General features: G+C 39.5%; 1 protein-coding gene across 1 annotated transcript; it reads left to right on the top strand.

The window, feature by feature from the left end:
• Window positions 1-6030: 6030 nt before the first annotated feature.
• Window positions 6031-11580, top strand: LOC122871608 (fish-egg lectin-like). The gene is made up of 5 exons (XM_044186924.1): window positions 6031-6067; window positions 6139-6355; window positions 6387-6512; window positions 7244-7329; window positions 11472-11580. Exons 1-4 carry the CDS (start codon window positions 6031-6033, stop codon window positions 7314-7316), a joined length of 453 nt encoding a protein of 150 aa, XP_044042859.1. The 3' UTR covers window positions 7317-7329; window positions 11472-11580.
• Window positions 11581-14498: the final 2918 nt, after the last annotated feature.

The raw sequence follows: 14498 nt of genomic DNA, 5'->3' as shown, positions 1-14498 counted from the left end.
TCATGTTAAAGGTAAATTAAAGTTCACAACTTCTATAAATCTGCCAATTGTAGTGTTTAGACCCAAAACATGACTTTTCTTGAGGGTGTCATTTCATATAGCAGTCTAACGTTAGCCCTATTATGAGACACTTCGCTGCGGAACTTGTGGGTAGCTAGCCATGTAGCTAGCTGCGTTGAGCTCAACAGCTACGGTACTCACGTTTTAATAATACGCTAGGAGATTTGTTTTCAGCAAGAAAACACTTCGACTAATGTTAGGTCAACACTACGCTAACACTAACTAACGTCAACTTTTACTTTAGCCGTCTGTCTAATGTCGAGCGCTGTGGGTTTTAATGGCATCCCTAAATTGTACTGTACTTTTTGATTGGATTAAAATGTGAATATTTACCTAATATCTTACAGTGTAAGGATGATTGAAATGTCATCTATTGTCAAATGTCAAGTATTGCAATATAGGGCAATGATGGGGAAAAAAGGGTTACCTAAAGCTAGCTAGCCATATCCTAAGATCACCATAGATAATGTTACATGAAACACCACCGCACAAAGTAACCTAAATCTATAGCTAATGTACAGCTATATGTTGCAAAATGAATTCATTACTCCATCACGAAAGATTCATCACTTGATATGACTGAGTCTGAGTCTCACTCCACTCGACCATGAAATACGCAGGTTGTGCAACGAACTGGCAACCACTGGAATGGAAGGGGGGAGGGGGAGTGCGTCATCTAGTGGCTGGATGTTGTCAGTGTTATCAATAGCACATTTAAATCCTGCCCACAAATACTGAGACTTTGTACATGGATGAATTGTGCAAAATTCTGAGTCAGACTCATGAGCCCTGAGTTTTTGCCATTCAAGTGTATTATGTTGGCATAACACCATCTATATATGAAATTTCAATTCCAGTTTGCAGGATTTCTTAAGGCAGTTAATATCAAAAAGACCACATCTGCAAGAATTTGGCAACATGTTATGGAAAAGCAGAATGGAATATTAAAAACAAATATTTTCAGCATGGATATGAGTTGTAAAAAATGCTCCTTTTTAAAATAAAAATGGCATATGTTGAATCTTTTCAGGTGGAAATGAATGTAGCCTATACTTAAAAATTAGTCTGAAACAAAGGAATCCAGGAAAAAATTGTCTTTGCTTCTGAGCCTCATGCCTGACTGATCTGCATCAAAAACTTATCACTGTTCCCTGTCCCATGGTTTAAGTTGGGACCAAATTTACTTGGAGTGGATAACATGTGATCCTGGTGGAGGTAAAAAAAAATCCTTTTCTGAGGTAGATTTGTTTCCAATTAGAGTTTTTTTTTGTGCCTTTATTAGATAGTGCAACTGAAAATAGACAGGAAAGGGGGAGGGAGAGAGAGACTGCAGGCTGGTTTTGAACCCTTGCCGCTGAGGTATTAGGACTCTGCCTTGGTACATGGTACAACCCCTCACTCATATAATCTTTCATTTCAGGCATGTGTGTGCCGGCATTGGTCTTGTTTCCTTGTTGTTTGTGTACTGTGATAAATATCTGTGTGCTGAAAAGAGACAGCATAAAACATCATTTCCTCATAGTAATGTATAATAATAGTTTTGTGATATTACCAATTTAGCTCAGCAACACAAGGAACAAATGGAGCCATAAATCAATCCACCATTCAACACCTACATGCTAACTGCATTCCCTCATCTTCACTGGCAGTGTTTCAAATGAATATGACACCCTAACAACATGTAAGTGCTTTGTGCCTGATTTCTTTTTATTTATTTATTTATTTATTGTGGATTTGTTTCAGTCCATTACCCTGACCTTCAGTACCCTATCCTTTCTATGATGCTTTATGGTTGGCAGATGGTGCAACAGCTCAGCTATGACAGATAAGGTCATCCTTTTATATTGTTGTTTTTTTCTTAAACAGGTTTAATGCGTAAATATGTCCATTTGTGCTGTGCATTTGTGGAGAAGATATATTTTTATTTTCTGAAAATGGGGAGAGCAATGTGGGAAATGGAAAGATGTATTGATACCATTGTTTCTGGGTTCATAAATTGCACTTATACATTTTATTTGATGTTCTCTCACGTAGGAGTTCAAACCAATAAAATCCCTTCCGTATAGAGAACACTTTTCTGGAAGACGAATTGATAGTGATGCTAAGTGCTCATTATAAACATGACACCAGTCAGCCTGGTTGGTCTATTCCAAATATTGCACTTTTAAAAGCTCATAACTATAGCCACCTCTTTACATCAATGTGATGGCAATTTAACATCTCGTGTCTGAATAAGGAAGTAATTTTTACTGAAAACTTCCGACATGACTCAAGTCTGCATTGAATGGCGTCAGATTAACAGAAAGGCAGCAGCAGCACAAAGTAGAACGTGCACAGAGAGAGATTAAATGCATGCTTTGCTCCCCTTATTAAGATCACTGTAGTCGATTTTAAATTGTTGAGGAGATTCTTCTCATGTCAGATTAGTTTCTAAAAGTTATTTTTTTCCCCATGAGGTGTGGGTAAAAAGAGGTACAAAAAACCCTCATACAACCTTCAGACCGGCACTTCGTCTCTCTCTCTACTCTATATTTTCAAATTTCAAACATGCAAGCTGAATGGATAAATGATTAATAATAATAATAATAATAATAATAATAATAATAATAATAATAATAAATCCCTCAAGGGTTTTATTTCTCTCTGATGAAAGCACATTTTTCCAGCTTGCCCTACAGACCCTACTGCTGCAGTCAGTTTGTAAAGCATCCTACAAAAGAGCCCAATAGGGTGCAAAATGGTTTCATTCTCTAATTCTGCCACATCACAACCCCAATCCAGCTGTCAGGGGGGAAATGTCATAGGCATTGATTTATTACACACACTTTTGATTCCACAAATACCTACCGCTCTTGGCTCTAGTTCAAGGCCTGTCAAGATCTCTGCCCAGGTGACACAGAAAACAAACGGGTGCCCAGATGTTGTGAGCCCTGCTGGCCAAAGCTTATAAAGTAACCATAAAACACTGTAGCACCATTTAAACCTGCCATTTGTGCTGCACCTTGCATTCATGGCCCCATATATTCCGTATGTTTGATGTGTATTTTATATAACACATGTAAATGAAATATAGAAATGTTCAAATAAACCAAACCGGTGTGAATGCAGCAGTTCAGACCCAACTGAGCTGGAGGTTGAGCTCAAGACAACAGAACTACCTCATTTCCAAAGAGCTACACAAACGTTTGACTGGACAAATATCTTTTCCCGCTCTTGGCTTGGGATGTAAAAAATCTCTGTCTAGGCTGCAGAATTAAAAGACACAGTTAACATCAGTCAGAAGGAGATTTTGAAGTATTTATGCTATCCAGCTAAATTGTAAAAAAGAAAGAAAGAAAAGAAACTGTTTTAGAGGATTCCATGTCAAACCAGAGACCTGTTGGTCAACCTTGCTCAGATTTCATAGTAAATATTACAGAAAGTTCACCAGTAATCTTGTCTCTTTTCCTTATCTGGTAATTGTATGCAGAGCTCTTGTTTTACACCATGCTGCTTTTTACCATATCTAATGAACACGTGCACAAAAAAAGGACATTCATCACAAACACACACAGGCATGTCTTGTATACTCACACATGTATAAACGCCTAAGTGACCAAGGAGGTTGCCTGTCATTTAAATATCATGTCGTTCTGAACTTTTGGGATAGCTGAGCTGTTATCAAATCATGACGACAAAATATGTAGAGTTGCAACAGTGAGATTAATTGATTAGTTGTCTATTAATCGACTGAATTTTCATCTGCAAGTGTTTTGGTAATCGATAAACTGCTTTAGTTATTTTTCACACAGCAAAATTAGTTTCCAGCTCCTCATGTAAAGATTTGATGTTTTTCCGGTTCTTCCGGTAAAACAAGCAATTTGAATGCACCTGGACATTTTGATGGGCCTTTTTCCACTATTTTCTGACATTTAGTAGACAAAATGATTAAGTTTTTATATAAGTTTAGCTGTTAAACAATGTATCAAGGACAGCTCGTCCAGTCCTTGGAAAACAAGATGGATGATCTTATGCAGAATGTACACAGCATCTTTAGCATTTTTAGAAGTGGAGCGCCTGTTCTTCAGCAGGCACACTTACTCTGTTACATAGATCAGCCGACATCTTTCATGTTTTACAAGCATAAATACGCATGTACAGCCCATTTAGATGTGGTAACATGCTTTGTGGCTGTACTTGAATATGACAACATTTTGTAATTTTTGTAAATTTTAAAATAGTAGATTTATCTGCAGTGCAGCTGCTTGGGAATGACTGCTTGTTTACAGATAGGCTAGTATTTATGAACGTGAAGTCAACTGCCAATAAATACAGGTATTTATATACAATCACAAGGGAATTTCACGCTTTAGAAATGGGAGCTGCTCTGGCAAAAATAAAACCAATAAGATAACAGAACAGGGAAAATAGCGGTGAGTGAGACACTTCAGCTGGATATGCCAGCTGGAATAACCGGTTTCTGATCAGTCTCTGCCATGTGTGCAGGTGTGTCATCAACTCCAGTTACGTAGTAGTCATTAGAACAAGTAATATGTATTGTAATGGTGATCATCGAGCTGAAATACAGGGAAAGTCTGACTTTAGTAATGCAATGCAGATCACAAATTGTATTGTTACTTATTGTTTGCCACGATCAGATGGAGAAGCTACATCCAGAGTTCAGACAGTCAGTAACTCTCTGTCATTACAGAAATGAGGGGCTGAGATGAATCAAGACACACCTACACAAAGATGGTAGAAACCTGGATACTGTGAAAAACAGGGATATGAATAAGCTGGCTTGTCATGTTACATTGTAAATGCCATATCCTGAATGTGATCAAAACCAGGATCAGACTTAAAACCATGATACAAATGTGCAATTTGCATGTGTAAACATCATTCAGTGAGTGCAGCAGTTCCGCTGGATTTAGATCTTGTATCAATATAAATAATAAAGGATTCAAATTTGAAATCATCAGTGCGGATGGTTGCACTGCTTATGATTACCTTTACTAAAACATTTATGCTGGATTTTAAATGTCACAGTAAACGGACATGAGATTACTGATATGTTTCCTCAGTTGCAGAAAAGTCTGACCTGTTTTTTCCTTCAGTCATCTTGTGATCGGAGAAATTATAGCTAAAAAGATAATTCCGTTAGAGCTACATGGGAAGGTCAATGAATGATGCACTCGTCATGTGTAAGGAATAACTCACACGTGCAACATGCACAGAAACAGAGATATGTATTTGTGACACATTTTGGTTAACATATAGCAATCACTCAGTCTTAAAATTTGCAGGCCAGACTTCACCACATATGAATGGAAAAAAATGATGCCATGTATTGCAATGAATTTAAGATGAGTGTTATCATGTATTGTGGATTAATCTTTACTGGAGTCGGGTGAGCTTATTGAGTTCCCTTGTTTTGCAATGGGTGGGCCGGATGTGTCAGATTCTGTATGTTTTCTTTTTTTGTACTTTGTACTTTTGAACTGTGTCCATGCAGGGATAGCATTGTATGTAGGAATTTGTGTTCTTAATTTGTTTATATCTGTGTGTTGCTTCCCTGACAAAAAGAAATTGTGGTGTGCATGGAGCCTAGTGGTGTAAGATGCATGCCATGTAATTGCAACAACCCTGGTTTGATTCTGGCTTGAGGAACATTGTTGTTGCATGTGTCTCACTTGCGCTCTCCCCATGTTTCCCTGTGAATTTTCAAATAAAAGACGATATAACAATTGTTATTGGAACATCATATCCTGATCTGGCATCGTTCTCCTCAAATCAACTTTGCATAATCAACACCTAACACGAACACATCTTCACCTGTGCAGTGTGTCCTTTCACGTTTGCTTTGTCTTTCATAACATACTACATAGTACTTTGCAGGCGTGAAATCCTGAACATTTCTCTCTAACTTTCCTGAACTGCCTGAAAAAGCAGTTGCACTGCTGACTACAGACTCACAAACACAGACACAACATGAGAGCTGTCGCAGCCTACTTGCTGGTGCTGTGTTAAACCCATTAAAGGTGAAATTAGAATTTTGTTTTTCTTTAAATTGATATATAGTATCCACTTATATCACTGATGGTTTACTCTCCACAGCGTGGACCTACGAGGAGGTCCCAGGGCCGTATCCTACTGTACAGACTGATGCTGGGCAGGGGGAAGTGGTCGCAACAGACAGCAACAATTATGCGTATTTCCTGAGTGGAACGGCTTGGCACAGACTGGGCTCAGTTACAATCAAGCCTGTTTCAGTGGGACCTGCAGGAATTTGGGGAGCTGACACCTCAAACAGGGTGTGTCTCATCGTGTGTGCTTCTTTCTGACAGAAAAATCACACCAACCACCTGTGAAATCAGTGGCTGGCAACAAGTGTCAGGGTCTGCGACAATGGTTGAAGTGGCGACTGATGGAAGTGTCTTTGTAGTGAATCGAGCTGGCCTGGTCTACCAAAGGTAAGCCAGTAATCCATGCAGTCCAAGGGCATACTTTATTGTGTATATGGGAACAATGTGGTTGAAATAGAACAACCTAAAGCATCCACAACATTCTAGTAAGTCACATACTGTACATACAGCAAGAGAAACAACAAAAATACTACTGAAAATATTACAATGGTCATTATAAAAACACGTTTGACAAATTTAAGCATAAATAATTGAAGGACTCCTTAAGTCGATAAGTATCCTGATGCATCACCAGGTTTCAATAAAACAGCATCAGTGGTGCAGCACTTTTCTGCTACAATTATTACGGTCAAGATGAATAGAAATCACAGTTGTGCATTTAAGGATAAAACCACTTGTGCAAAATCATGTGTTTGACCAAAGAATTTTAAAGGTTTCAAAACATGTTCAATACAAAACTTGAATGAATATCTTTTTTAAAGATAAATAATATCAAAGGCAGAGTCTTAATAACAGATGACCCTGATGAAGGCCACAAGCCGCAATGCGTTGGTCTAACAATAAAGTTGTTCTGTATACTACAAATGTTGCTGGAGTTTTGACCTCTTTAGATTTTTTTCTAACTCCATGCACCGTGGAAGTAGGTGAAGTTGTGCCAAAAACCCCCCACTCTGCTTCTACAGTCTTAATAATGCTCAATAAAAGCTTCTATAAAAGGAAACAGAATTGATCAGGTTGATGGTTTTACGGATTTCCACGTCCGTCTCCTCTCTCAACAGAACTGGCATCTCCAGTAGCAGGTCGGACCTACATCACAATGTGCACCTGACCTACGACCTGGGCCACCTTTAGGTCGTGAGCAACGGTGTGTTGAACATAAACCGAAAATGAAAAGGGATAGTTCCTGTCAGAAATGATACAGTTTTCATCCCCAAACAAAAGAAAACGAATCCATAAGTAATAACTTGCATCAGTCTGCTTTTAAATAGACATGGTTGTGTCCCAACAAAACCTGGCTGACTTTATTACTATGGAAGTACTGATAAGCCTCAGAGCTTTTCAGATTGTTCATTGCTTCTCTGCCAGTAGCTATGGAATAAATAAAGTAGCTAAATATGCTACTTTATGTTATCCAAGGCCACGTCTTGGTCCTCCTATCCCTCGGAAGTAGAAGGCAGATGTATGATCACGCTTAAGTGTCCAAGTGATTTTATATTCTTAGGGCACAAGTATGCAAGTACATGAACGCAAATGACAACACCTCAGACTACAACTCACGATTGCTTGAAGCGTCTGCGTTCGCATAATTGCATGGACGTTTGGATGTTTGTGTCCTTGCTCTTCACCCCGGAACAATAATAACAATAGTAAGCATAATGATAGTAATAATCATTTGATGATGTATCTACAATGGCGGACGGTCCACACACAGAATACACAGGAAGGACAGCAGAACAACATTCTGTATTCACCATGAATGAATGTCACAGATGAGAAGGGATGGAGGAGTTCAGGCTTAATGAGCTTAACAATTAGCACTGTGGGTTTATTGGAGTCAGTGGTCTGACTGGTAATGCAGACATAGTGGAAATCAATCTGTGGGGAGGGTGTACATTCAGTGTGTGCAGTTATTCTGATTGGTGTATGGGTTAACTGATGCAGATGACGGTAAAAACCTTGGAGACAGATGCCTTGAATGCAGGGAGCCGACTGGCAAGGCTGATAAAAAGTTTGAAAATTGTTGGTTCAAAACTCCTTGGTAGTGTGCATACAAGCTTCTATTTTCCATGAGCAAGGCTATGTTCACTAATCTGCTTTAGACATAAGGACAGGGGTCATATTGTTACAGTTACTATAGATACAACTTTACAATAGAATGATTATTTTTCTGTTTTTCTGGTAGTTCTGCATATGCTAATAAATCATACAGGCATTTAATGTATGTTGCAGATTAGTACAGATCAGATGTGCATTTGTGCAGACTCTCCATGATCTTGAAAATCAGTCATAATGGCCATCGGGCTTTTGTGGAGTTTGTTCCTGGCCAAACTGAAACTGCGCAGGGATGGTGGTAATATACCTGGCACTGTGAAATGTTTACAATAGAAGGGTTTTGGAAACACACATGGAGCAAATTAAAACAGGAGGTTTGGCTGGTAGCTAGGCGGATGCTGCTGCTGGGTGATGCTCTGCCTGGCTGCTGAGGCTTGGGCTGATGTGTGCTCTCCATTTTCTCTTCCTCTCCTCTTCTTTTCCCCTCTTGTCACTCACTGTTGCTGTAATGTGTCTCTCTTGTATTGTTTTGATGGTGGTAGCGTGAAAGTGTACCGGGAGAAAATTTTCATGGTCAATGCCAGGCAGCTTCTCCTTTTGCCTTTCTGCACATGGCGTTTCTTTATCAAAGAACGCAGTTTGAGCAAAGCACTAAAGGAGCCCTCGCAGCTGTAGCAGGGATGTGGTGATGGTCACTGCCACTCGAAACAGTGCCTTTACGTGCACTAACATGCCTGCTACTCAATACTGATCTGACATAATAAGCTGACTGTCAGTTTCATTTGCTAAATAGCAGAAATTATCTTACAAGTATTCAATTACTTGCATCACAGGATAACTATCTATGCATTTTGAATAGTATAAGATGAAACACTAACGCTCTTGTTCCCCTAATTGACTCTTTGATTTGATTTGCTCATGTAGTACAGCGGCATCTAGTGGCCACGGTCGCCAAAGCAGCTTCATTAGTCATTTAATACCTGTAAGATAATTACTGCATGACTTGGTGAGAGAGTATAGTGACCAGTCCTGAGTGTCTTTCCAAAACGTAGCACAAAAATAGTCAAATAGGCAGCATCACGATCGCACACTAGAAGGGATTATGTAAATTACACAAGGTAGTAGTAAAAAAAGAGTTAAATAGGTAGATATATTTCATATCAGTGAAGTTTACAGACACCGTCTGTTACCTTATCGAGTTACCTTCAGATAATTTAACCTGCTGCTAATGGATTCATCACGTTAGCTTGCCAGATTTTTGCCGACTGTCTCAATGAAGGCAGCGATGACACATGCACTGAACTAGCTAGTTAGTTTTCTCAACAATGTCACTCACTGAAAGTTAAATCTATCTTTAGCTAGCAAGTATTAGACAATATAATTTTATGGGCTAACAAATGTAAAATGCCACTCTACCTTATCACAGTTTAGAAACAGGACCAAACGGCCTTGGCGGACCACGATTTCACTGGACAGAGAAGAGTGATAATGACAATTGATTGGAGGAGGTATCCAAAGATTGAAGTTTTGTTGTCAGTGTGGCAGTTAAGCTTTACTTCGATATGGGACCGGCGAACCATTTTAATTGGGTAAGAAATATGGATAGTGACAGTTTGATTAGACACGATATTCAAAGATGGAGGTTTGGTTGCTAGGGGGAAAATTGGACAGCGCCACGTGATTGGTAGTAGAAAAACGGAATTCTTTCATTTGATTTGAAATTCTTTCAGAAATTCCCTCGATCTAGACTTGACTTCTGTTCATGAAATGCAGTGCTCTTCTAAATTAAGTTACTGCTACATTGCAACAAAAGTACTCCCATTTCTTTCTTCTTCTTTTTTTTACCGAGCTGGCAGTTTAATGTTGCTCAACAACATCTACCTGTGCCTGAGTGGTTTGGTAACTTTTCCAACACATCACGGTGGCCCTGTGCAGAGCACTTGTTCGTGTTCTCTGAATGACTCTAGAGTCCTTTTCCAGTTTGAGAAGCCAGAACTAATTAATGCATCATTTTGCTGCTTCCCAAACAGGCGACAACACTGAATATTTGAGCCACTGAAAAGGTATCATACCAAATCTGATTAAAGGCTCTCTGTTGTAGCCTGAAGTGGCTTAGAAGACTCTAGGGGAGATTCACCTGTTTCTAAGGTCCCTAAATCATCCTCTGCATTTGCTTCCCTTGCTGCAGCTGTTTCCAATAAAGGCTGGCGTCTTTCTTTTCTCCCTGCTGGTTCATCTGTGGCATAGCAAACGATCCAACTTAGCTGTATGACGATTTCCAGTGACAAATGACTGACCTCTACTTCTCAATTCATGATTTATGTAAAATGGATCACAATACTGGGCGCCTACATAGTTACACACAAACAGCTCAGGACAATGACTATCAATGTGACCTCTCCATTAGAGTGGTTCCCAAACTGAGGTACAGGCACCCGAAAGGGGACTTCAAGCGTGTTCGAGGGTGTTTGCAGCAAAGTAGACTTATGTCCCCACAGTTTCTGTCATTCTTAGTTAACACTGAGAATTTACGACTGTTTTGATCACAGGTTCCACGTCCTCGCCAAATCTCCAGAGGTGATAATCTTCAGTCTTTTTTGATCATGTTTCCTGTAATCAAACCCTTAACAAATGGCAATCTGTAGTCTGATGCATCTGTACTTGAGTGTCTGTGACATGGAAAAACAAACAAATTGAATTAGAATGAATAGAAACACATATGGACTCCCATTTCAGTCACCTACACCCTCAGTATCTATTTTTTTCTTCTTATAGGGCTAACTACTCATCAGTGTTGTGTACGTGGGGTCAGTGGGCACAAACCCCCAGAATAAAAAAAGCACAGACAGTTGATGTGTGTTGATTTACACTGAATCTTCAAGATACAGATCTTGCTGTTACTAACACCTTTTCACACATCTCACTCTCAAAGTTAAAAATCTTTTGGTAACTAAATTATTTTACTTTCTAATCTCTTTGGGATGACAGATTTAAAAAAAATCCATCATGAATACTGGCTTTAATACTTGGTGCATTAAATGTTTGTGCTTTAATATGAAATTTCAGTATGTAGGGAGATTTGGTGAGAATGACACAAATGAGTAGGCCTATAGTAGTTGATCTTAGATAATTAGACAATTATTGTATTTTAATTTAATTCTTGGTTAACAAAACACATTTTCTTCTTCTTTCTTCTGTTCTATTAACTTGATTTCTGTTTTTTATTTTTTGCAGGGCAACCCACCTCTTAAGGACCTGTGTGGCTGTCCCCAGCCTGTCCCAGACCCTACAGTACATGGAGAACCCTTCCCATAGGCCACCACTGTCACTTACTTTGGGTGCAACACCGCCACCTCGTGTCCAGCTGAGTATCTACACTTCCCTGCTCTGAGTTCTGCAGGCTGCTGCTTTCTCTCAACCTCAGCAGAGCTTTTTCTCCCGGAGGTACCCGGGCTGGCAGCCGTCCCGTCGCACCCCCCCTCTCTCTAGGACCTGTTTCCGATGCTGAGCCTTTCCTGAAAGCCGCCATGGTCTATTATTCTGAATAAGTGCTGCTAGATACTAGGTAAGGCAGGATTTCCCACATCATTTTTGTGGGGTGTAAATTCTTTATTTATATGTATGCTGTGGACAAAAAAGAAAAAAAACAATTTCTGTGTGATTTTCCATTACTTTCTATTCGCTTTAGTCAACTTGTTTTAGTCATTAGGCACCAATTTTAGTTCAGCATGAGTTCTACTTTGAACACAGGCATATTTCCGAGATGGCAGTCTGAATCACTTGCAAGGGCCCATTCACCGCTTCCACTCAACACACTGTTGGAGGGCCTGCTCTCTCTATGGGCCCCCCACCCAACGGCCTGCACTGTATGTATTTACGCCAGTGCCCAGTCGTTCAGTTTGGTGTTCCTTCCTAAATGTCAAGACTGCAAACCCTGTGTGTGTATGTTGATGGACATAGTCATCATGTGTGGACTGATTGGTCTGTAGACTTCAACAAACTTAAGGACTGTTCCCAGCTATGACGCAGATTTAATTTACAGTATATCAGCATCAATTGGGGCTAAATCACAGTTTTTATCAAAGGAAGTGTTGCTGTTGCAAACTGAGCCAAAGAGGATTTTACCCTCCACTAGGCTACATCACTGAGATGAAGAAGAAGATGGATTTTTAAACATCTGCATCTCTTGATAATGACATAAACTTTACATTAACTGCAGTAGGCATGCACTCCTGGACTTCTACTAAGCCTAGCTTGCTCTGTCCATCACACTGCCCTCTGCTCCTTTTGTAATCTCCAAATTCTAATTTCTTTTTAATCTTGATGATGCCTGTAGAGCCAGGATGCGCCCAGGTTTTACTGTTTCTGTTTAAATATGACCTTGGGGAAAATACGGTCTGAGGTCTGTCTTTATGAGACAGACATGGATTAGAGCTCACCCTAACCTATTTAGTATCACTCACAGCCTGTTCTCATACATGTCTAAAGCATATTTAATAGTAGGTGGTTGAAAAGATTACTGCAGCATTGATTTACCAGGCCATATTTTCCCTCACTAAAGAATCTATATATACAGTATATACTAAATTATACAGAGACAGATTGCATATAAATGTTATAACTAAACTGTCAGGCCCTATAGGGATATACTGATTGAATATATTGATTTTTTTTTTAAATCATAAGGTAGCTATATAGTGAGTTCCCCTTCAATAATTTTACTCCGTACTACACATATAGTATGGAATGGCAGAGTTGGAATAGATTATATCCAAATTCTCCCACATGTTGTTAGTTAAAAATATATTTTAAAACATCGATGCATCACTTTTTTTTAACATCAAACATACAGTATGCACAATCACAGGGGCAAAAGGAGATCACTAAAGAATTCCAAAACAAAGAATGTACTCGGGATAGCATTTTAGCAAATTTGACTCCAGTATTGAATCGGCTTATCAAATCTGAATCCATTCAGATCCCTAATCAAATATTTTCAGCCTTAACTTTCAGTCTGAACTTAAGATTCAGAAAACACTACAGTTTAGAGTTTAGAGGAACATCTCGGACATATCTCTCATGACCTGGCGAAGTTTCACAATAAACAGTGACATTTACCTACTGAGAGAGGGCACCCTTGAGCCAATAATTCTATGACACATGGAATCACACACTGTACAAACTTGGTTGCACAAGACTGTCCACAATGCAAATCAGTTGAGGCCCCAATTGCTAGTTATTACCGCCTAGGTATTGGACACATTTTCAAATCCATCTAAAACACGCGGATGCCAGAAGCTGGATTGGTCGAGAGATGATACATTACACACTATGAATCATTACAGATAAATAGTATTGATGCAAAATAAACCTGTTCATATCTGAGAGAGCTGTCCTTTATCATTCCCGCCTCATATTCTGAATCATATCAGTGCGGTGTGATTTGATTCTACCAATGATACAAGAAGAAAACAATTTGGGGCAATTTGGTGTAGAGTCGGCCAGCCGGCTGCTTGTTAGGGTTCACGTGTGTGATGTATGGAGGGAGTAGGAAGCCTGCAGGAGACTGAGCTCAGTGAATTCACACTGTACTGAAATGGATCATAGGCTGAGGGCCCCATTTCTCAACACATTTACTCAACGGGGTCTCAATGCTGAATCCCAAATATCAGCAGCTGCTGCAAAGTGGTCTGGCTTCACTCAGGTGTTTTTATATTATATATGATTCCTATTCATTTGTATCGCAAGGTAGCTTTTCAGCCATGCTAGCAGCGTGGCTCTAAGAATGGCAAAGTCAGTCGGTTGGTTAGCAAACCACTTTGACTAGACTGAAATATCTCTACAACTACTGGATGGGCTGCCATGAAATTTTGTTCAGGCATTCATGGTCCCCAGTGGATGAATCCTACTGACTTTGGTGATCCCCAGACTTTTCCTCTGGCACCATCGTCAGGTCCAAATTTCAATGTGTCCAGTTGAACATGAACATTAGAGTCCTTATGTGACTGAGCTGGCTGTCTTCCCCCACACATGCATTTTTTGTAAACTTTCTTATCATGTCACGGTAACAGAAACAGCATAAAATAAAGCATACAACTGAACTGCACCAAAGTCAAAGAGCGTAAATAGTTGACCTTTGATGCTTACATGTCAGCGCAAAATGATTTCACTGTAGTCCAATAATTTGGTCAGTTCTGTTGGACTCTGTCACATTGACAGAGTTAAGTCTGTGTCATCAGTGATTCCCTGATTCCAGTTTTT

This window comes from Siniperca chuatsi, linkage group LG23 (genome assembly GCF_020085105.1).
Source record: "Siniperca chuatsi isolate FFG_IHB_CAS linkage group LG23, ASM2008510v1, whole genome shotgun sequence".
Lineage (NCBI taxonomy): Eukaryota > Metazoa > Chordata > Actinopteri > Centrarchiformes > Sinipercidae > Siniperca > Siniperca chuatsi.
Note: the sequence above shows the minus strand (reverse complement) of the source record. Positions and strands in the feature narration are given on the sequence as shown.

Bases quoted from the DNA above. Each gene is read 5' to 3' on its own strand.
- LOC122871608 (XM_044186924.1), top strand. From the start codon at position 6,031: ATGAGAGCTGTCGCAGCCTACTTGCTGGTGCTGTGTT. The intron at 6,068-6,138 runs AAACCCATTAAA...CTTATATCACTG, and splicing joins CTACTTGCTGGTGCTGTGTT to ATGGTTTACTCTCCACAGCG. The intron at 6,356-6,386 runs GTGTCTCATCGT...TCTTTCTGACAG, and splicing joins GCTGACACCTCAAACAGGGT to AAAAATCACACCAACCACCT.